Source organism: Panthera leo, chromosome B2 (genome assembly GCF_018350215.1).
Source record: "Panthera leo isolate Ple1 chromosome B2, P.leo_Ple1_pat1.1, whole genome shotgun sequence".
NCBI lineage: Eukaryota > Metazoa > Chordata > Mammalia > Carnivora > Felidae > Panthera > Panthera leo.
The window spans coordinates 141915312-141939645 of NC_056683.1; the positions used below are offsets into that span (position 1 = coordinate 141915312).

The 24334-nt window shown below is 41.9% G+C and overlaps 2 protein-coding genes and 1 non-coding gene across 13 annotated transcripts in view; 2 read left to right on the forward strand and 1 right to left on the reverse strand.

Annotated features, from left to right (window-relative positions):
• Positions 1-24334, forward strand: part of TULP4 (TUB like protein 4) — a 243338-nt gene that overhangs the window by 175271 nt on the left and 43733 nt on the right. The window lies entirely within an intron of this gene.
• On the forward strand, positions 5177-5283 carry LOC122220842. Its single transcript, XR_006203014.1, has one exon. It is a non-coding gene; the product is annotated as a U6 spliceosomal RNA (small nuclear RNA).
• Positions 22556-23102, reverse strand: LOC122220540 (60S ribosomal protein L21). Its single transcript, XM_042940191.1, has one exon. The coding sequence runs from the start codon at positions 23071-23073 to the stop codon at positions 22591-22593; it is 483 nt and encodes a 160-aa protein (XP_042796125.1). The 5' UTR covers positions 23074-23102; the 3' UTR covers positions 22556-22590.

A 24334-nucleotide genomic window follows, 5' to 3' on the forward strand; every position in this document is an offset into this window, starting at 1 on the left:
TTCTCGTCAAAGGGCCTTCATTTCTCAACACCTCAAGTGGAACAGTTACAGGGACATGACGTCCTAACCACATGAGGCCAGAAGAACAATGTGTTTGCCTCGGTCCGAGGTGCCAGAAAGGGGCCGGAAAAGCCTTAGAAATCCATGCCTCATACATTCTCAGAGAGACAGTGCACCTAGGAATTAATGAACCATTCTATACCTTAACCGACTAGGTTCAGTCATCATCTGGAATGCCTCCGGGGGGCCAGGTGGGCCTAGGGGTTGAAGTCACCTGTGCCCAGAGATACACTCCTTAGTTGCCGGAGTGAGGCTTTCAAATCCATATGTGTCTCCTTTTACAGGCCCTCTTTGCTGGCAAATGCATGAGACTATCCTTCCTGTAAGTAGAGGAGTCTCCATAGGGGATGGCAAGGGCTAAACATAAGGCCGCACAATTTCTTGCGGAACCTCATTTTCTTCCCTAATGGTTCTTTTCCCAGGGGGCCTGCCGAGGGCAATTCCCCAACAGACAATACCCCAGGTACTTTAATAAGGCCAAATTACCTAAAAGCGGGAGGACAAGAAGCTTCGCTGTCGGCGGGCCGCCCTGCAGTCACCAATCTGTCCACAGCCCGGGCCCTGCCACTCAGGCTGGGATAGCTCGGCTTCCAGCAAAAGGGAAAACCTTTGTAAATACAAAGCTTGTGTTTTCCAAATACAGCAAAATCCATAAAGTGCCAGGACATTTCATAGCAGAGATTTTAGTTTAATGTTGATAAAAGCAAGCATTAGTATAATAAGGAACGATAACTTTCAGTTTTGAGTCTTATTTCTTTTCGTTCTTTTTTTTTAACTGAATTGCTCTCTACTAATCACTAAACATTTCTTGCTTCCGTTTTTTTTTTTTTTTTTCAAATAAAAATGGTCAATATTTTTTTCTTTCTTCTCAAAATGACTACTATGGGAGCTACAAAGAAATAGTTTCAACACATTTCTTCCACACACACCCCCCCCACCAGTCTCCTAATTATCCAGAGGCATGTGTGTGTGTCTGTATGAAGCACTTGAATTTATTGTGCCCTTGTGGTTTTGTAGGTTTTTACTGCTCCTGGAATCAGCTGGAGAAGCCTGCTGCAGCCCACTCAGCAGCCTTGCACAGACACCCCTCCCTGCACCTCTCCTCCTCTGTTCAGGGTAGGGGGGTGGTGAATTATTTCCTGCCTGTTTCCCAGGGCTTTGGTAATGATCAAATGAGGGAACAGATGTGAAAGTACTTAAAAATATGTAAGTGGAAGTCTTGGCTTTGCATTCTTCCCTTGCCTATAGGGGTGGAACCTGGGAGGCTCATGTCATAGTCCCCTGATGAGCTGTGTCTGCCAGTATCCCTAACAGACAGCATACAGGGAATGTGACAGTCACAGGACCCAGACATGCTGGGGACACGGTGGGTGAGACTTGGTGCCTGCCTTTGAGATGGTGGGGGCCAGATGAGACAGACCCACAAACATCCTGTGCTCTGTCCTGACAAAGTTACCTGGGTAGCAGGCAGCATGGTGTCGTGGGCATGAAGGAGGCAGCTGGGCTACAGTTTTAATTTTTTTTAATGTTTGTTTATTTTTGAGAAAGAGAGAGAGAGAGAGAAAGAAAGAAAACATGAGTGGGGGAGGGGCAGAGAGAGAGGGAGACAGAATCCAAAGCAGGTTCCAGGCTCTGAGCTGTGTCAGCACAGAGTCCCACATGGGGCTCAAACTCATGAACCAGGAGATCAAGACCTGAGCTGAAGTCGGATGCTTAACCAACCGAGCCACCCAGGCGCCCCGTGGACTGCAGCTTGAAGCCAGGCTAAGACACTTGGGCTTGGCTCTGTAGACCTGTCTGTAAGATCAGAGCGTGACTTAGGCCCCTGTTTGGTCTCCTGGTCCACAAGCTCTCTCTGAAGGATTGCGTTTACCGGTTCTGTATTTGGCCTAATGGGTGGGATTTCACTCAGGAAAGTGCTGCACTTGCTCCCTCTCAAAAAGGTTGCAGACCACTGAAGCAACAAGGGTCCTTGTAAGAATTGAAAAGGGCGAAGAGATATATGGGGTACTCCATCAATCACATTTGAACTGAGACGTGGAAAAATAAAATTCCTTCCTCCATGTTTGTCACTCTTTCATATCTCTTGCTCGGTTTGAAAATTATTAATGAAAAAAGACAATTTGTAATGTAGTGTCCTGAGCTCTTACATTGGGAGTTGGTGTTTAAAGCTCTGCCTCCTCCAACTGAGGGTGTGTCTTCCCTTCTCCTGGAGAACCTCCTGCACTTCATGTAGAGTAAAACACCATCCAGGATGAGGCTGCCTCCTCACATCTTGAGATAGTTCTAATCATACAGGATTTTAGGCTGCTTCCTAACTTTTTAAAATAAAAGGAGTACTATTTTACAAGTGAGTTTGATAAGAGTCTAGCTGTTTTCCTACTTGTGTATTTTCCTTTTTATATATGTGTGTGTGTGTGTGTGTGTATTTTAATGTTTATTTTTGAAAGGGACAGAGAGAGCATGAGCAGGGGAGAGGTAGAGAGAGAGGGAGAAGGAGAGGGAGAGAATCCCAAGCAGGCTCCATGCTGTCAGCACAGAGCCCAATGCGGGGCTTGAACTCATGAGGTGTGAGATGGTGACCCAAGCTGAAACCAAGAGTCGGACACTTAACTGACTGAGCCACTCAGGTGCCCAACACTTTTGGGGTTTATAGACTAAATCTCAGATGGAAATTGGCAACCCTTTTCCTGGAAAAATGTGCATGTGCACATAACATGATTATATGTGTCACTTTGCATAGAATGTTGGGTGGGAGCTCATAGGATTCCATTCATGAACTGACCCCTTTACATCCTGATCTAGACAGTTTAGAGGTGACCTTTGGGATAATCCTTCCCAGCTTTCTGTTATTCATATATTCAAACATCACAGAAAATTGAGAGAATATACTTGCCTTAAATTCAGCAACTAATATTTTGCCATATTTGTGTATGCTCTCCTCCTCTTCCTCTGCCTGCCTTCCATTCTCCCTCTCTCTTCATACATGCACACATTTTTTGTAGTACTGTTTTTGAACATCAGTTATAGACATTATGGCACATCACCCCAAAACATTTCAATATGCTTGTCCTAAGAATAAGTTCATTCTCCTACATTTTAACCCCCAGGAAATTAGCAGTGATATTAGCTAGTACCCAGGCGCTCTTCATAGCTCTCTAATTGTTACAAGAATGAGTTTTGTAGGTTTTTTTCCTTTTTTTTTAATTTATTTTTTTTGTTATTTAGAACCAAGATCTAAGTTGTATACAGCAATTGTTTATTATGTCTTGAGTCTAGAAAAGTTTCCTCTTTTTTTCTTTTTTAAATGACATTGCCTTTCTGACGAGTTTAGTGTGGTTACCTTGTAGAATATTCCACACTCTGGACTTGCACGGTTGTTTACCCATAGTATCATTTAATTTCTACTGGCCTCTGTATTTTCTATCAATGGGAAGTTAGGTTGAGATTAAGTTTGTATTAAATAGTTTTGGTAAGAATAGTTAATAGGTGATACCTTATCATTTACACTGAGCCACATTAAGAAGTGTATAATGTCATGTTATCCCACTGAGGGTTGCTGATTCTGATGGAACCTTTGTAAAAACAAGACTAGTTTTTCATAGCATGTTCTTAATTTCATCTATACTTACAGCGATTTTTTTTTCCCCAAGTGATGTGTTTTATTTTAGGCTAAAATTTATCTTCCATTAAATTGCAAGAAGGAAATATGATCCTACTTGTAGTTTATATAGTAGGTAAAGACTGTCTTAGTCTCCTCAGGCTGTTGTAACAATTCTGCTGGCTGGAGGGCTTAAGCAAAGACATTTCTCTCTCACAGTTCCAGAGGATGGAAGTTCAAGATCAGGCGTTGGCAGGTCTGGTTTCTCATGAAGCCTGTCTCCTTGGCTTGCAGGTGGCCACCATCTTTCTGTGACCTCATGTGACCTTTCCTGTGTAGGCTCATCCCTGGTATCTCTTCCTTTTTGTATAAGGACACCAGTCCCACTGGTTTTCGGCCCTATCCCTATGACCTCATTTAACCTTAATTACCTTACCTTTTTACAGGCTGTGTCTCCAAATACTGTCACATTAGAGATTAAGCCTTCAGTATATGAATTTTGAGTAGGATACAAACATTCAGTTCTTAACGGCCTCATAAAAAATAGGAGTTGTCAAAAAATATTTTGAAGAATAGAAAATTCACAGAAAAGACACATAAATTCAGCTTGATAAACTTGAGATGTATTTATAAATAGAACAGTGTTTGTAGGGCTTGGGAGAAAGAACAAATGGTGTAAATAGAAAATGTCAGAGAAATAAATATAAATATGGGGAAAAAATATCTGTGGGTCCCAAGTTGGTCAAGAATAATGCAGCAGTGAAGCTTTTGCCATTACTAAGAAACACCCAGCATCACAACAGAGTGCTGTAGGAGGAGGATGCTTGGTCCCCTGTACATTCTCCAGGGGTCTAGGGGAACACCATGCCTCTTGATACAGGAAACTGCTTTGAAACATACACACTCACATGTATCCATCCTGTGTTCTTTGAGTCTTAGGTGAACATGAGTTCACTTTGAGAGCCTTTGAACCAGAAAAAGTTGTTGAGAAGTTGAGGTACATTTCCATCAGGAAAGGTGGAGATGCCAGCACGTGATCCAGTGTGTGTGGGCATGAGCTAGGCTCTCCTAGAACAGTGAACATCCGGTGGATCTGTGTCCATGGAAGATGGGATGGAAGGAAAAAGCCTCAGACTCTCATCTCAGGAATTTAGGTTGGATGAGGAAGAGTTTTGTGGTTCCTGTTCTGAGTGAAAGGGCACACGTAACCACAGGAAGAAAGCTCTAGTTCCCACCCCTCTTGGGAGAACACCTCACAAGAAGAAAGCTCCCCAGAACCCCTCTGCCATGGGCACAAGGAGGCCTGCAGAGAACTACTTTTTAGGCTACTGGTTCGTTTTTCTCTTTCTGGGTCTCCCTTCTCTACCACAGCTCCTGTAGTTTGATGTGTGAACCATTTGGATTTATTTTAAGGGGATCCCAAGGCATGGAAACTGTGTACATGTTAGGGAAGTTAGCAATACTCGTTGTCACTCACAGTGCAGTCCCCAGATCAGATGCCATGTAGTTCATCTAGTGCCCACTTCGGCAGCACACATACTAAAATTGGAATGATCCAGGGTGGATTAGCATGACCTCTGTGCAAGGATAACATACAAATGCATGTGGGTCGTCTGGGCCTTGCAGCTTCCTCCCTGACGCGGTGGTCCTTTTCAGGGATCTCAGTCCTCGACTGTTGGCCTTTCTTTCCAGCTGCTCCTGCTTTCTGCTCTGACAGAGCTGTCTCTCTCCCCAGGCCCCCAGAGCCACAGAATGCTTGCCCCATGTGAAGCCTGTCCTCCAAGCAGCCTGGGGCTTCACTTTGCCCCCTCCCACACTGTCCTCTCCAATTCTGACCGAGGCGTCTGTGACCCCAGTCTGCATTTCCAGGCCTCACTCATGCTTTCTGGACACTGCTCTCCCCCAGCCTACAGCGAGGCCTGGGTTGTCACATCCACACCCCCACACCCTGCTCCTGGAAGCCCTCCTGCACTCATTCCTCCTTCTCACCTGGTCCACTTGTCTAGGGCTCCAACATGGGGTTTTTCCCTTTTTCTCTCCTTTGGGCTGATTTCTCCCACTGCCACGGCCTGTCAGCTCCCACCTGAGTATGCAGGCTCCCCGAGCTGCGTTCTGTGTGCACCGTCTGTCCCTCCCGCTGAGCTGGCTGCCTGCCTGGACCCCACTCAATCCAGCGTGGGCCCCGCTTAGCACGGCAGTCTTCTTCCCTGCCCTCTCTTCTGTTGCTGACCACTCACACTGGACTTGCCCTCCTCCTTGGCTTCAGCCTCCTCTTGGTCACCAAGGCCTGGTGATTCCACTTCTTAAATACTTCCGTGTCAGGGATGGTTTATTTGTATTTACATGCTAAAGATGGTTATGTTCAAACCAGCCCAAGTGCAGGTGTCTAAGCTCTCACACACCTTGCACTCTGTAACAGGACTGCTCGATTTGGTGACTTACAGGTTCTTCCCACTGTCCTTCTTCTCCAGCTTTGTTCCCTGGCTGGTTCCCTCTGTTCCTCGGTGGCTGCTTCTGCCACACTGGGCTGCCTCCTTCCTGGTTCCCGTGTGGTAAGGGAAGGAGTGATTTTTCAAGTTGTTGAAGTTATTGTTTGTTTATTTATTTATTTATTTATTTATTGACTTACTTTTGAGAGACAGAGCATGAGTGGGGGAGGGGCAGAGAGAGAGAGAGACAGAATCTGAAGCAGGCTCCAGGGTCCGAGCTGTCAGCACAGAGCTTGACGTGGGCTCGAACTCACGAACCGGGAGATCATGACCTGACCCAAAGTCAGACACTCAACTGACTGAACCACACAGCTGCCTGGTCGTTGAAGTTATTTAAAGATCTCCCTTTGCCCGTAGCAGTGGCTTGCAGACTGTGGAGCTGCCTTCCTGGGGCAAGGGATGGAGGGGGCTCCTGGGAGGAGGGGGCAGGACCACTCTGCTTCTGTCTGTGTTAGATACGAATTTGGGCTTGTGTCTTAACATTTTGTTTTTGAGGGAAAATCTATAAGATAAACATATGAGTCTGGTTCCTCTCTATACAATCTGGTCCCTTTCTAACTTTCTGTTTATGTTTACTAGCTTTTGTTAAATACCTGTAGTTTTTGTTGCTTATTTATTTTTTTAGAGAACACAAGCACGGGAAGGGCAGAGGGAGAGGAAGAATCCCAAGCAAGCTCCACACAGTCAGCACGGAGCCTGACACGTGACTCTATCCCACGACCCTGGGATCATGACCTGAGCACAAATCGAGTTGGATGCTCAACTGACTGAGCCACCCAGGTGCCCAAAGAGCTGTAGTTTTTAAAAGTCAAATAGTACTAGTAGGCTTATAATGAAAAAAGTTTAAAACAACACAGGCACCTTTTAGTTCCCTGTGCTATCCCTCACACTTTGATTCCTGTTCCCCTATTTCCCCTCCCCGAGTCCCATCCCAGTTTCAACTTTCTGACTCCCACTCCGATTCCCACTCCCCAATTCCTACTCTGCTTCTCACTCTGATTCCTACTCCCCGTTTCCCACTCTCTGATTCCCACTCCCTAACTCCTGCTCCCGGATTCCCACTCCCTGTGGCAGGCACTTTTTATTTTAACTCTTTGTGTTTCTCTCCATATTTCTGAATTAAAGGCTTGTTCTGTCTGATCTTGACTGTCGAGCCTCAGGTGTTCTCTACTAACTTCCTACCTGGAAAATGAGAAGTTGGTTGTCTTGGAATGCCCCTTTCTGTACGCAGCCTTATTCTCTCCCACGCCCCGCTTCCCTGCGTGCTCCTGTCTCCACAGTTGGTGGTCAGTGTTCCATGGTGAACGTGCGATTCATAGACAATTGGCACATACAGCCAAGGTTGAATGGCTGCCTCGTGAGTCCTTGGCTTTGCCCACAGTTAGCAAAGTTGCCTTACTTACTGCTTATTTGTCTGGGTACCAATCAGATTAATCCCTACACTCTCCAAAATATTAGAAACCTTTCAGAATATGTTCTACCACTCAGGAGATGGTTTTCTGGTGCTGTTCCTCCCATGGCCCTTGGGCCCCCGCGCCAACAGCACAGCTAATAGGTACCCTGGGCGTTGGTTCCCTTGTCTCCCCTGGTATGGGAGCCCCTTTTTCCGGGATCATGCACTTTTATTTTGTGGTTTGGTGGTACCCTCTTTTGGTGGAACATGTCTTCTGGGTATTGGAAATGTTAAGACATTTGCTTTATATGTCTCCTCCCTTGTTTAGCTGGGACATGGCAATCCCTTTGCAACTCATTCTTTTAGCTCTTTGGTATTTTCTCTTTCTGGATATCTTTACTACTCAGATACTGTCCTTCTAGATTGATGATCTGATTTTAATATCTTTTCTCTCCCAGGTTCTTTTCTTTGCCTGCTTATCCTATTTTCTGGGCAATATCTTCCAAGTTTTCTTTGACCTTCAAAAAATTAATGGTGTTTTTAATTTTCAAGAACTCTTTTTTTGTTTTCTGGTTGTGCTTTTAAAAAAAGAGCATTGGGGTGCATGGGTGGCTCAGTTGGCTAAGCATCCGGCTTCGGCTCAGGTCATGATCTCACAGTTCGTGGGTTCAGCCCCATATTGGGCTATGCTGACGGCACAGAGCCTGGAGCCCACTCTAAGTTCTGTGTCTCCCTCTCTCTCTGCCTCTCCCCCACTCACGCTCTGTCTCTCTCTCTCAAAAATAAAATAAAACATTAAAAGAAAATTAAAAATAGCATCATATTCATATTTCACAGAGGATGAAACAATATAAAGATATTAATTGGAGATTCTGAAGTATCCCTCTGTATTCTTCACCATCTTTTTCCTTCAGGTTCTTTCTGGCTTTGTTTTGGCTGCTTTTTCATATTAGATGCTTTTCTCACATGTCTGGGTGGTCTTTGGTCATCTCGTATTTTAGAGGTGGAGACTAAAAAATGACCTGGACACTGGGGTGCGGGGGTGGTGGTGCTGTTAAGTGATGGGCTTCACTGCGAGGCAGTGCCTGGGTCTGTCCTTCTGCACGTACCTTACCTAGTGACTGCGGTGGGCTCGTTTCTCACATTGAGTTGCTGGTGTTTTACTGTAGGCCCCTGAGCTGTGTGTGTGTCTGGCCCCTCGCCCTGGGCTTCCATTTAGCCCCTCCAGGGGATCAGACAATGCGCACCTGCTGTCTGTGTGGATGGGAGAAGACACGTGAAACTTTGCCTGTTCTTTCTCCGTACTTCCACCCTCACCTCCACCTGGGGAAGGGTCTCTGGCTTCCGTGGCACAAATCAGCTTACTCCTTATCTTCTAACTTGCTGTGGGATTGGGCCTTTACTTGCTCTGGTCTGTTTGGTCACTCACCATGTGTCCATCTGCTGTCCAGTTTCTAGATGTTGGCTTCTCTGTCTGCTGACCTCCTCCTCTCCAGCTCTCTGTTAGAGTTTCATACTCATTACTGTCAATTAAGTGGGATTTGGGAAGGCATCCAGGCCATCATGTGACCTCTCTTAGCTCTGTAGCCTTCTCTCTGGCCGCCGTTCCCCTACTTACTAGCCTCAGTGGGCTACTTTGGTTTCCTGAATTCGTATTGCTTTCTTGCCTTTGCACGTGATGTTCCTTCTGCCCTTGCCCCTTGTCTGTCCAGGGAGGGTCCACCCATCCTTGAAGACTCTTCACAGTCTGCCCTTTCCTCTGCTCCCCACCCAGGCAGAGTTAGTCAGTCTGGCTCGCTAGCCAGGTGCTCCAGGAGCACCTCCTGTGTGCCAAGAGCACATTCTGTAACATTTTCCACATTCTGTAGTAACTGTTGGTTGGGTGTTTTCTTCCTTACCAGATGTGAGGGCAGGGACCACGCCTCATTCTTCCCTGTAGCCAGGCGTCCTCAGGGCAGTAGCTTCGGCAAGTAGGGAGTGAGGGAGGAATGCTTTGTGTGGAACTGCCAGCCTCTCTCCTCTCTGTGCCTGGAGACAGTGAAGGCCATGGCCTTGCCCAAGAAATGCCATGTTCCCTCCCATCCCCAACTACCACACACACGCATGAGAGAAATTCCTGGTTTGCCCTGCACATCCTGCCCCAGGAGCACCCAGCATTAGGTTTTCATTCATACTGTTTTATATAGAAAATACTGTTTTATGCAGGGGTTTTCACATCTGCCAATATTGGTGTGGAGATTTCATTAGTTTTGGCTGATTAGATACAGGCATTTTTTATTTTCTCATTTTTCAGGATATATGGTTATCCCTCCTTAAAAAAGCAGTTTGAATGGGGATCCTAATACCTGAATTCTTCCTACTCCAATCCAAAGCAGTTTCTGAATGTGAATTGACAGTTTAATCCTAACGCATGGTATGGAAAATCCAGCTCGGTGAGAATTGTTAGCTATTAGGCTACCCTGCCAAGAAAATACACGTGATCTCCTGGGATGAAAGCGTTTGCAAGATGACTCTTTCTGTCTCCTGGCTTGGTGCCCTGCTGTGCTGCCTGAGGTCAGCAGGCTAGAACTGACGGCACCTTAACAGATCACCTGCCCTAAGACTCGTTTCCCCCTTTTCTTCCTGTGTCCTATCCGGCCCCTCTTACTCCATAGTAATGACAGTTTTTATATATCCTGAGCCAACAGCCTTTTTTGTGTTGTAATTCTGAAATTCTTCTCTTTATCTAGTGTGCCTGTTACATATATCCATGATGAACATCCTAAATTATGTTTATAGCCACAAGAAGGAAACTTTAAGCCTCATTTCCTTTAATGAGGACACAATTCAGTGTTTTTTTTAAAAAACCATAAAGTCAAATGCTTGTTGTTCACCAATTTTGGTAGTACATATAATTAACTACTTCATAGAGTTTATCCAGACAACAAAAGATAACAGACCATGATTAAATTATATGGCAGAGGATATTGTGTGATGATCATGAACTTAGAAAATACATCATGAGGACAGTCCCATACAATAAAGGGGAGAGACCTAGAGCTTTAAAAACACATTTTCAGGACGCCTGGGTGGCTCAGTCGATTATGCATCTGACTCTTGATATTGGCTCAGGTCATGATTTCATGGTCATGTGATCAAGCCCCACATCAGGCTCCTTGCTGAGCATGGAGCCTGCTTGGGATTCTGTGTCTTCCCCGTCCCTCCCCCTCCCCCGCTCGTGCTCACTTGCTCTCACGTTCTCTCTCTCTCAAAATAAATGAACTTTAAAAAAGATAAAAATGTTTAAAACACCACATTTTCTTCTCCAGAGTATATACAGATGGTCCCCAACTTAAAACGGTTTGACTTACGATACTTTGATTGTTTGTTAAAAATCTTTATTTACAGCTTCTGTCATTAACATGGTTCCTATGTGTTGCATCTGTTTTTGTTTTTGTTTTTTTAATTTAAATTCAAGTTAGTTAACATACAGTGTAGTCTTGCTTTCAGGAGTAGAGCCCAGTGATTCATCGCTTGCATATAATACCTTCATGTAATACCCAGTGGTCATCCCAACAAGTGCCCTCTTGAATACCCATCACCCATTTAACCCCACCCCCCACCCACCTCCCCTCCAGCAACCCTCAGTTTGTCCTCTGTATTGAAGAGTCTCTTATGGTTTGCCTCCCTCTCTGTTTTTATCTTATTTTTCCTTCCCTTCCCCTATGTTCATCTGTTGTGTTTCTTAAATTCCACATATGAGCAAAATCATATGATACCTGTCTTTCTCTAATTTTGACTTTATGATATTGCAAGGGTGATATGCATTCAGTAGAAACCATATTTCAAATTTTGAATTAAAAATCTTAATCTTTCCCGGGCTAGTGCAGCCCTCTCCTGCTGCTGCCGCGCAGGAGCTGTGGCTCCCGGTTAGCCAGCCGTTCAGTCACAAGGACGGGTGACTGATATGCTGGCAGCCCTTCTGCACTCATACGGCCATTCTGGCTTTCCTTTCAGCACAGTGTTGAATAAAGTACAGAGATTCAACACTCCATTATAAAATAAGTTTTGTGTTAGATGATTTTGCTCAACTGTGAAGTAGTAGAAGTGTTCTGAGCACGTTTAAGATACAACATCACAGGCTGAGGTATGATGTCCAATAGGTGAGTTGTATTACATGCATTTTCGACTCAGGGTATTTTCAACTTATGATGGGTTTATAGGAATGGATACCCCCTGGGGTGGGGGTGGGGGTAAGTCGAGGAAGGTCTGCGTAGCCACAGTCTTACAAGTGAAAACTCTGATTTCAGTGGATACATACTATACTTGACCTTCAATTACAATAAATAACCAGTGGTTTCTCCTTTGGAGTGTTTTGTTAGGAAAAAAATACTTGTCACATAGTCGGAATATGTCAAGTATTTGCTCCAGATGTTCACAGTCCTAATGAAATACAGGTATACTTCCCTTCATGTAGTAGATACAAAAATGTAGGTGAGCTGAATTTTTGTAATCGTGATTATATTTTAATATCCACATAAAGGAGTCTTCTCTATTTAAAAGAATATTCAGTAGAAATTGTCCTTGTTTAGAAGGCAGTTGTTTGGGGGCGCCTGGGTGGCTCAGTCGGTAAAGCGTCCGACTCCGGCTCAGGTCACGATCTCGCGGTCCGTGAGTTCGAGCCCCGCGTCGGGCCCTGTGCTGACAGCTCGGAGCCTGGAGCCTGTTTCAGATTCTGTGTCTCCCTCTCTCTGACCCTCCCCCGTTCATGCTCTGTCTCTCTCTGTCTCAAAAATCAATAAACGTTGGAAAAAAAATTTTTAAAAAGAAGGCAGTTGTTTGTGTGAAATGAGAATTCTTCACCTAATACGTCTTTTTACTAAATGTCTAGGCTTAGTTTTCCATGACTAGAGGTAATATTTGTTTATAAACACCAAAACTCTTTTTAAAAGAAGGAGGTCTCTTTTTTTAATGTTTTATATATTTTTGAGAGAGAGAGCATGAGCAGAGGAGGGGCAGAGAGAAAGGGAGACACAGAATCCAAAGTAGGCCCTAGGCTCTGAGCTGTCGGCACAGAGCCCAATGCGGGGCTCGAATTCACAGACTGTTGAGATCAGGACCTGAGCCGAATTTGGACACTTAACGAACTGAGCCACCCAGGCGCCCCCAAAGGAGGAGGTCTTAAATAATTAAATAGCAGATATAAGTGGGGCAACATCATGTCCTCTACCCTCTGCTCTGGTGTGTTATCGTTCTGTTGTTTTTGTGTTTTTTGACCTAGGAAGAGGGAAGGTGTATTCTTTTTGCTTTTGGATACAAAGGGTAGATCCCAAGCCTCTTCTTGGCAGCTGAAAGGAAATTTTTCACATCATGTGGTTCCTTTGATCTGATCTGTGGCGTCGGCTGATGTGATCGGTGATCCCAAGTCCAGCAGTTTGTCCGCCACCTTTAAATCCTGCTGGTGCCACAAGGGGGACAGCAACGAGAAAAATCACTGAAAGTACCCACCGTACCTTCTGTTTTTATGTACACACTTTGCAAAACATATGACGCTTATTTCCCATTTGGAGTAGAGTGCAGTCAGGACCGGGGTAGGTAGTGTAGCAGGATCATTAAAGGTCGGTGCAGGCCTTTTAATTGATGTAGTTCAAAGAATTTACAAACTAAAAATTTTACATCGTTACTATACGACATCTTTTCAAAGATAGTAATTGATGAAAAAGAGACTAGCATAGATACTAATGTACACTTAAAACTTTAACACATTAGTCAGTTGACAACCGTGATTATTCGTTTACTTTTTAAGTGTAAGGTTATGATTGAAGTACCAAGATGGAACTCAAGAAGATTTGCTAATTCCCCGGTATTCTAAGTGATAAATAATCCTGTAGGGTTTTTTTAATTAGGTAGTTTTTAAACTTTGATTAGAAAAAAATCAGTAGCATATCAAAAATAAATAGAGGGGCGCCTGGGTGGCTCAGTCTGTTGAGCGTCTGACTTCAGCTCAGGTCATGATCTCACGGTTTGTGAGTTCAAGCCCCGCATCTGGCTGTGTGCTGATGGCTCAGAGCCTGAAGCTGGCTTTGGATTCTGTGTCTCCCTCTTCTTTCTTCCCCTCCCCTACTTATGTGCGCACCCTCTCTGTCTCTCTCTCTGTCTCTCTGTCTCTCTCTCAATAACAAATGTTTTTAAAAAAGAAATAAAATCAATTCCTCCTTTATTAAAAAAAATAGTAAATACAATAAAGAACCTTTGTATATTTTGCCACATTTGCTTTTTTATCCCTTTATTCTTTTTTTTTTTTAACTTGCTGTACTTAAAGTAAATCCCTAATAGCATGAGTTACTTCATTATAAACCTCTTCAGAATGTGGCATTTCCTTCCATAGCCACAGAGCCATGCTCACACCTCCTCTTTAATTTGAAGAAGGCTCTTGTCAGATTGCAGTAAATAACTTGTCTGGTACTTGGATTAGCCCATGGCTTTAAAGGAGGACATCTGTTGAATCAGAGGAGATGGATATTCATTCTGAAGTTTTACTTTGTCTTACACTATAAGATAGGAAAAGATTTATAAAGGAAACTTTAAAAAGTAATGTAAAAACTCTGCTTTCTCAGCTAAAAAAGTGATGTTGTATAAATGTAAATGGCTGATATTTGACATACAACTAATGACTACCTCATAGATGGTGCCAACTCTTTGCTAGAATAAAAGTCAAATTTAACGAAACCAAATTAAAAAGAATCACAATATATTACTTGCAAAGACGTTTTATTCACCGTGAGAAAATATTTCCCTTTGCTGGCCCATTAAGTGCTGGTGTTTGAAGTGACTCCACTGACTGTGCCTAGTCCTCTATCTGGACCTTTAAGGTAATAATTATAGGTACTATATTGGTTTAGCTTCACTGGAAAGATTTTAAAGCCATTGTGTTCAGCACAACAAGAAAGAAACATGGAGATCTCTCTCACACAAGTTCTTGTACTCAAATAATTTATCATTATTGTTTAATATCCACCAACTCACTAGAATAACATCACAGTGATCCGTTTCTGTGGCAAAGACCCTCAATTGTGAGTGGACTGTAAGTAGGTTAAAGGACCTATGGAGTAGAGCTCCTACCTAGCAGTTTGTGGGAACAACTTTGAAATTAGATTTAAATCTAAACCACTGGAAAGAGTGATTTTCTTTCTTGCCCCTCCATTAGATTTTCTCATGACTTTTTATTAGTGTATACTGCAAAAGGGAAACCCATTTTATCTTAAGCCCTAAACGGAACACATATAAGAATGGTTTTTGCCAAAATAGGCAGGGAGGATGTGAGTAACAAGGAAAATAATGGAAACCTACTTAGGAAAGGAAATCAGATGGCCTCCCACCCTTCATGGCTATCTTTATGCAACTACTGATACTGTTTAGTTTTTTTTTGGTTTTTCCTTTTTGTTATTCTGGACGTTCCGTTGAGCTCTTTATAGGAGAAAATAGCTTTCTTTAGCAAAAACAGGTGCAGCTACTGTGTTTATACTTTCTTTGTCAATGCTATTTTGGTTGACTGAAAATGGTAATTAAGATGTTTAAAAATTACGTTGCTCTTTGTTTTCTCTGGACACATATCATTGATGAATCACTGTACAGAACACACAGTATAGATAGATTATAAAATATATTAAATAAAAAACCTTTCTTGAAATTTATATTTAACAATATAATTTAAGAATGAAAGATGGGAGGCAGTTATTCATGTAAATGGATTATTAGGTACGTCTTTTAAAGAATATGTTGGGCGGGAGCAGCATGAGCAAGGTGTCTGAATAGCAAGCCCTGGACCCTCCTTTCCTTATTAGCAGATACACCAAATCAATAATACACAGACCAGCTCCCTTTGTGAAAGATCCAGAAACTAGTTGAAAGACTCCTGCACCCCTGGTTAAATGTGAAATCAGCCACATCAAAGCTGGTAGGAAAATTCAAGATACCCTCTTGCCATAATCACTACTCCCAGCAAAGTATAATATGACTGAGAGAAAAACCTCAGCTCTCAGCTTCTTCCTAGGAAGAAAAGGGAAGAACTGAACTATACGTGCAACATTCTGATTTTTTTCTGGGTGCAGCTGAGACACTGGCTTCCGTCTCACCTGCCTCAAAGAGGTAACAGCATGCCGGGGGCCACTGAGATAGTGTTTGAATTAGTATAGCAGTACTCATTACAGCTTCTCCCCCTGGCCCAGTGCAGAGTGAGCAAGAGAGGAAAAAAAGGACAAAACGACTATAATATTGGCATAAAACAATGAACAAGATGGCAATAGTAAGTTCTTTCTTATCAATAATTACTTTAAATGTAAATGAATTAAACTCCCCAGTAAGAAGACATGGAGTAGCTGAATGGATTAAAAAAGCCAAGGTCCAACCATATGTTGCCTGTAGGAGACTCACTTTAGATTTAGGGTCATATGTATGCTGAAAGTAAAAGGATGGAAAAAGATAACTCCACGCACATGTTAACCAAAAGACAGCAACGGTGACTGTATTTATATCAGACAAAATAGTCTTTGTCAGAAACTGTCACAAGAGACAAAGACATTATATAATGGAAAAAGGGCCAATTCCCTTGGAAGATAGAACAATTATATATGCATGGAACATCAGAGAACCTAAATACATAAAACACTGATGAAGCAAACATTGACAGCACTGAAAGGAGAAATAAGCAGCAATATATATTGTAATGGTAGGAGAGTTCACTGCTCCTCTTTCAGTACCAGACAGTATATCCAGATAGGAAATCCATAAAGAAGCAGTGGACTTTAACAACGCTATAAACCAAGTGGACCTAACAGACATATATAGAACATTTCACTCAACAGAAGCAGAACATACATTCTTCTGAAGCACATGAAGAACTTTCTCCAGAATAGATCATGTGTTGGGTCACAAAACATGTCTTAACAAATTTAAGAAAATTGAAATTAGGTATCTTTTCAATCACAATGGAATGAAACTAGAAGTGAATAGTATAGGTAATATTGGAAAATTCACAAATACGTGAAAATTTAAGAACGTACCCCTGATTAACCAAATGGGTCAGTGAGGAAACTGAAAGGAAAATTAGAAAATACCTTGAAACTAATGAAAATGAAAACACAACCTGCCAAAACTTATGGGATGCAGCAAAAGTAGCACTAAGAGGGACATTTATATCAATAAATACTGATGATGAAGAAAAGAAGAAAGATCTCAAACAATCTAATTTTACAACTCAAGGAACTAGAAAAAGAACAGACTCAGGCCAAGTTAGCAGAAGGAAGGAAATACTGAGGTTTAGAGCAAAAATAAAATGAAATGGAAAATAGAAAAATAAAAAAATGAAACTAAGAGTTGATTTTTTGAAAAGATCAATAAAACTGACAAAAGTTTAGACTAAGTTAAAAAAGAGATGACTCAGGTAAAATTAAATGAAAACAAACAAAACAAAAAAACCAGAAATGAAAGAGGAGGGGCCCCTGGCTGGCTCATTCAGTAGAATGTGTGACTCTTAATCTCTGTCTGGGTTGTAAGTTTGAGCCCCACATTGAGTGTAGAGATTACTTAAAAATAAATCTAAAAAAAAAAAAAAAATGTGAGAGAGGAGATAATACAACTAATGCCACTGAAATAAGGATCATTAGAAATTACTGTGAACAGTTCCATGCCAACAATTTGGATAACCTAAAAGAAATGGGTAAATTCCTAGAAACATACAACTTACCAAGACTGAATCATAAAGAAATAGGAAATCTGAGCAGACCTATAACTAGCAACAAGATTGAATCAGTAATCAGAAACCTCACAGGAAGAAAATGCCAGCACCAGATGGCTTAATTGGTGAATTCTGCCAAACATTCAAAGAATTAACACCATTCTTTCTCTCTCTCTCTCTCCCCCAAACTTGAAGAGCAGGGAATACTTCCAAGCTTATTTTAAGAGGCTAGCATTACCCTAATACCAAAGCTTGACAAAAACACTAGAAGAAAATTACAGACCAATATCCTTGATGAATATAGATGCAAAAATCCTCAACAAAATACTAGTAAACTGAATTAAGCAGCAAATTAAAAGGATAATACACAGTAGGCAAGTGGGATTTATTCCTGGTCGGCAAGGATGTACAAAATATGAAAATCAACTAATGTGATACACCACATTAACAGAATATAGGATAAGAACCATATGATCCCCTCCATAGATGCAGAAAAAATATTTGATGAAATTCAACACACTTGCATAATAAAAATTTCTAAACTAAGAATAGAAAGAAATTACTTCAACGTGGTAAAAGCCATATATGAAGATCTCACAGCTCATATCATGCTTAACAGTGAAAAACTGAAAGTTTTAGCTCTGTGATCAGGAACAAGGCAAGTATGACCACTCTCTCCATTTCTATTCAACATGGTACTGGAAATTTAAGAGCAATTAGGCAAGAAAAAGAAATAAAAGGCATTTGAATAGGAAAGGAAAAAGTAGAAGTATCTTAGGGGTGCCTGGGTGGCTCAGGCGGTTAAGTGTCCAACTTCAGCTCCAATCATGATCTCACATTTTCACCCTACTCCAAAGACCTGATAAAGAGCTGTATTCCTGCAACACTTTTCTCTACCTCATTCAGTGCATATTTAAATATATTTTTATACCATATTCACATGGTGTAAAATTTTAAACATTCAAAAAAGGATATATGATGAAAAATCCCATTTCCTCTACCATCCCCAAGCCACCTAGTTCTGTTTCCCCAGAGATAATGCTATTTCCAATGATTTCTGGAAATATTCTAGTTAAATGTGTGTTTTAATTAGGTGTGTACTCAGACCATTTCCCTCCACCCCAGAAACCATGTGTGGGCATCTTAGAAGGGTGAATAAACTTAAAAATGGAGCCTAAAAGATTTGGAGAAGAATGTTCTAACAGTGGGAATTACTTAACATCAAAATTGATGCCTGGGGCAGAAAGTCTTTCCTTCTCTGAAACTCTTTAAACATAGGATAGTGTGTCACCTTTATGAGTTAGTTTGTAAGAGGTGGTTCTGCAGTGAAGCAGTGCAAAGACCAAAATTACGTGTTTAACCCAAAGGTACAAATTTTTTATTGTAGATATTTTTAGTGGGGTTTCTTTCCCATATTTATCAGAATAAGTCTTCTTTCTTTTTTTTTTTTTTTTTAATGCTTATTTATTTTTGAGAGTACTCATGAGTAGGGGAGGGACAGAGAGAGAGGAGAGAGAGAGAATCCCAAGTAGGCACTGCACTGTCAGCACAGAGCCTGATGCTGGACTCCGTCTCATGAACCGTGAGATCATGACCTGAGCCAAAATCAAGAGTTGGACACTCAACCAACTGAGCAACCCAAGTGCCCTAGAATAAGTCTTAAAATGTCTGTTTTAGAAATTATTGATATAGTCAACTGTGAAATTACATTTCATCTTTAAAAAAAAAAACTCCAGGAAATACTCTGTTAATCAGTTGAGAAATTCTGTCATTTACAACTGTCCGATTTCAGTGACTCTTTAGTTGCAAAATGTTCCAGTCTGTCTTGAAGCATTTGAAAGGTAGTGCTCTGAAACCCCAATAGGGAGGTCTTTCAAAAATAAATTTTGACTTCAGTGGTATTTCTGAAGAGAAGAATCCTTCTAAAGAGCAAAGGGACACGGTCCCTTCATTCCTGTCTCCACAGTGGCACATTTAGACATTTGCCACCAACAGGGTGGAGGTTACTGGTAGGAATGTTAATCACTTTGTTATCTGCCCCCCTAGTTTTAAATCACAAAAGCAAACAGACAAAAAGGTCAATTCCTTCTGGAACTAGTTCCAATGGCTACTAGTTAAACTCTGCTACAAAAGAGGTGAGCATTTACAGAAGTGTGTATTTTTATAGTTGAAACTTCCTAATATCATTTTTATTCAAGAATTTAGATGAATACTGGTATCCCAAAATAAAAGTACTGATGACATATCACTGGTTCCAAAACGTAAATCTTGTGAATGATTTTATATCTTTTTTTCCTACCACCTTTGTTTTGTGGCTTGGTTCATTTTAAATTACTGGTAATAATTGTGTTATATTTTAAAATAATTACATCTAAAAATAGTTTAGAATGGAGTACACGGTTACTAAACACTGCCTGAAGTGAGGGACAGCCATTGAACAGGTGTGGCCTGAGGACCAGCAGCTTTCTCCCAGCTTGTTTGGTTCTTGGTGTACATGTAACAGAGGGAATATTGTCCCTGCCCCGACATGAAGCCTGCAATCCAACAGAGAAAACAGCAGGAAAAATATGAGACAGAAATTTACTTTATCCATTATTGCAAGTATTTTTGAGGCCAGTTTTATGGGAGGATTTGATAGTTTAAAACAGAAAGGAAAGAATTTTTTGCTTCATTTGTAGGAAAATTTGAGTAAAGGCCAAAGCTTTGGGCAGAAATACATTTATTAATAGTCCCTGAACATTTTTGCTTGTGACCAGCGACATATGAGAACCTGGGGGTGCAGACCTGCCCTCAAGAAGCTCACAGTTTAACGGGAAACAGGTATGCGAAAACAGCGAAGTTGAAAGTGCTGTGGGGGCATGGTTAGAATGAGATTAATTCTATGTGGTGGGTCCCCAAAGCCTTCACACATGATGTCTGAGCACCTGTTCTATACCAGACACTGTACTAGACATTGGAGATAAAACACAAGCCACAGTCTTTGCTGCAGGAGGGCCTGGCTCTGTGTGTGTGTGTGTGTGTGTGTGTGTGTGTGTGTGTGTGTGTGTGTGTGTAGGTTGGGGAAAGGATGAAGTCATGCATTTCATCTGGGACATGTTGGTTCTGAAGGGCCTTTTGCACATCCAGGTGTAGATGGCAGGTAGTCAGTCTGATGTGGGAGTCTGGAGCTTAGGAGGGAGGCTTGAGCACGATCCAGCCTTGGACAGGATCTTTGAAGCCATGAGCACAACTGTGATTTCCTAGAGAGGGAAGACCACCCAGGACCAAGCTTAGAAGAAGAGACACAGCTGGGAAGGAGGAGCCAGCACCAACCTATCTAAAGCACCAGAATTAGGGAGTAGAAGCAGAGATTGACGCATGTGCCTGTTTGTGTATTCATTATTATTAGACTTCTCTGGCTTATTCTCTTACAGGCCTTTGCTGACATAAGCTTTGTCTCATTGGAAGTGTTTAGGCATGAAAAGAACTTGAAATAGAAGAGATTTTTAAAAAATCTGATTTCATGTTGTGTCAGTGTTCTCAAGTTATCTGTGACATACTTTTTCCCAAACAGAGTAACTTCCTCCAACACCGCTTGACAACTAGACTGTTAGTGCTGCTTTTTTCCTTCTCTCTGATCTTAATAGTGCGTTATCTTCCCAGGAGAGCTATAGTTGGAATTGATTCATGGCGGGGAATTTGGGGGCTGGCTTTAGTGTAATGTTGAACACTGATGCCTCACTAAGTCACCCGTCCTTTATTCAGAAATTAGATGTCTATTCTATTGTCTGGTAACTGTTCTTCTCTAAAATGGAAAAATGTGAGCATTGCTCAAAAGATCCTTCAATGCAGAGGCATTTCTTCCCTCCCTTCACAAATACTTACTGCCATGTGACATCAACTATGACAGTCCCTGGGGAGATAGTAGTGAGCAGAGCACATATGGGCCATGCCCTGAAAAGCTTACAGTCTAGCATGGGAGTCAGACAGAAGTGAAATATTGCACAGAAAGGTATGAAAATAGTGATGATTGCACCAGTGGAAGACCAGGGTAATGTGAACCCATAAGAGCAGGGGGTGGAAACTTGTTTGGGATTGGTACATATTAATTCTGGGTACTTGTGAAAAGTAACTGCTGCTGGCTGTGGCCTGCCAATGAGCTATCTTTATTAGAAACAGAAGTCATAAATTATATCAAATAACCCCTTCACCCAGCACCAAGGCATGGCTGCTCTTCAAAACATACGTGAGCAAATTGAGAATGTGGGAAGGGGGACAAAAACAGCCTGCTTGCTGGGGACATCACCCATGACATTGGCCTGATAGGTTCCCACACATCTTTTTCCTTGGAAATACATAAATTTACATCTCAGTTAAAGCTACAAGAAGACACATTCCATATTTTTTTTTTCGTGGTAATAGATATAAGGGATTTAATTCTATCATCCCAAAGCAGATTTTCTCCTTTGATTCCAGTTTCATTCCTCTCCTTTCTCCTTAAAATACATTAGGAAAGGTTCACTTATGACATGCAAGGTGAACAAAGGACAATCAGAAATTCACCAACTTTAGAAAGCATAGGCAGTCTTGGGCAAAGGCAAGTGCAAAGGACCTGGGGCAACAAAGAGCGTTACCAATAAACAAATTTTTCCTAACACCATATAGAAAAACACTTAACAGGAAATGACAGGGAAAACAATTTAGTGGGAACCAGAATGCTTTAAACAATCTTTTTAAGTAATGGGCTTCAAATGGAAGTTCTTTATCCTTAAAACATAGCTACTTATGACTTGATACAATTACAAGTACTCAACTTTCCGTGCTTAAATGCAATCTCAACAGATAACCTTTCATTTGTTTTTAAAAAAACCTTTTTTCTTAGTGATTTAGAGGAACTATTTTCAAACTACTATAAAATGTTATAGGTACTATCTGGCAGTTCCTAATCAATTGAGTATATTGTACAATAAACCACATCTTTCAGCAAAAACAAAAACCCCATCATATTTTAACGTTTGTTTTTGAGACTCTAGAGAGAGCACAAGCAGGGGAGGGAAGAGAGAGAGGGAGACACAGAATCCAAAGCAGGATCCAGGCTCTGAGCTGTCAGCACAGAGCCTGACACGGGGCTCAAACTCATGGACTGCAAGATCATGACCTGACCCAAAGTAGGATGCTTAACTGAGTCATCCAGGTGCCTCAAAACCCACAAAATTTGAATAAAGCCATCCCCCAGTGAATTCAGACATAAAGTTTGCTTTAAATACTTCTTTGGGGAAGACAATACCACGCTGCTACTCAATTAAAAGAAACATTTGTACAGTCTTGATGTCTTTTATTTTTTTTACATTTCTCACGCCATGAATTCATAGGGAATGGGTTCCAACAGCTCAGGCTCCTTTCCATTGGTTCTCACAAAGTGTGCTTCTCTGGGTGGGGCAGGCTGGCGCTTCAGTTGAACCCAAGTACCTTTCTCCTTGGCTTCCTTCTTTTTCTGATCATTTTCCTTCACGCGCTTCAGGAAGCTGTCTCGGCTCTTTGAGTGCTTAATGTGCTCGATACGTACATTAATTCTCTTAGCAAGAATCTTGCCCTTAACTTGTTTGTTGACAACAATGCCAACAGCATGCTGGGTAACATTGTAGACTCTTCCAGTTTTGCCGTGGTAACATTTGTGGGGCATTCCTTTTTGAACAGTGCCCATTCCCTTGATGTCCACAATATCACCTTTCTTGTAGATTCGCATGTATGTTGCCAAAGGAACAACTCCATGTTTTCTAAAAGGCCTAGAGAACATATAGCGAGTACCTCTCCTCTTTCCCTTTGTGTTGGTCATTTTGGCGAATTACTGGAAGATCGACACATTCCATATTTATCACCATTGAAAACTGCCTACCAAGCGCATTCAGCAGGTGCCTCATCCAGGGCTTTAGCAGGTCTGACCACCCCCAGTGTCTTGATCCCTGTGCCAGCGCTGCACGAGGGCTTTGCAGACGTGCCAGCAGATACTAGTTTTCTCCATTGCTAGCCAAAAACTCAGCTTCTTCTAAAATGTTTTATTGTATTCCTAGTAGTTTGTGTGTTTTTTATTTAAGCCCAGTGCAGTAATAGATTCCTTATTGCCCCTGGAGAAAACGGTTTGAGCCTTTTTTTAAATTTTCATTCATTAAAATACAGACATGTTTAAAGGAATATTTTTTAATTTTTTTTTATTTTTTTTTTAATGTTTATTTTTGAGACAGAGACAGAGCATTAACGGGGGAGGGTCACAGAGAGAGGGAGACACAGAATCTGAAACAGGCTCCAGGCTCTGAGCTGTCAGCACAGAGCCCGACGCGGGGCTCGAACCCGACCATGAGATCGTGACCTGAGCCGAAGTTGGACGCTTAACCGACTGAGCCACCCAGGCGCCCCAGTGTTTGTTTATTTTTAAGAGAGTGTGAGCCGGGGAGGGACAGAGAAAGAGGGAGGCAAAGAATCCAAAGTGGGCTCTGCACAGATAGTAGCAAGCCCAACGTGGGGCTCAAACTCCCAAACCGCAAGATCATGACCTGAGCTGAAGTCGGATGCTCAACTGACTAAGCCACCCAGGCGCTTCTAGAGGAATGTTTGATGGACAGTTGATTTATTCTAAAACAGCTCTGTAAATTCTGTGAGTGTTTTACTACTTAAATGAAATATATCTTCCCCTGCAGTTAATCTATCTTAATAGTCAGGATTTATGTACTAAAAATGCCTTTTGATGGTCACTGACTTTATTTAATAATAAATATTATTAAGTGCTCTCTGTGCCCAAAGTTGTTAGGTGCCAGGGAGATAGCTGTGGACAGTCTTTGCCCCCAAGGAGCTTAATGTCAAAATCTTAATAGCAAAAGGAGGCAAGGATCTAACACACCCTAAATAACTTTCCCTCTGTGTAAATCCTAGCCTTTCCAGTAAGAGAGCCCGGTGGCCTGATTACCTAATGGCCTTGTCAACTGACTTGACCTCTCAGGTTGTTTCTGCATCTGTAAGATGGAAAGACTTTGCATGCTTCTCCTGATCAGTTGCTGATGGACACAAGGATCTCATTAAACACAAAAGATATAAAGTTTTAA

What these genes read in the sequence shown, in the direction of transcription:
- LOC122220540 (XM_042940191.1), bottom strand. Translation starts at nt 23,073, where the DNA reads ATGACCAACACAAAGGGAAAGAGGAGAGGTACTCGCTATATGTTCTCT.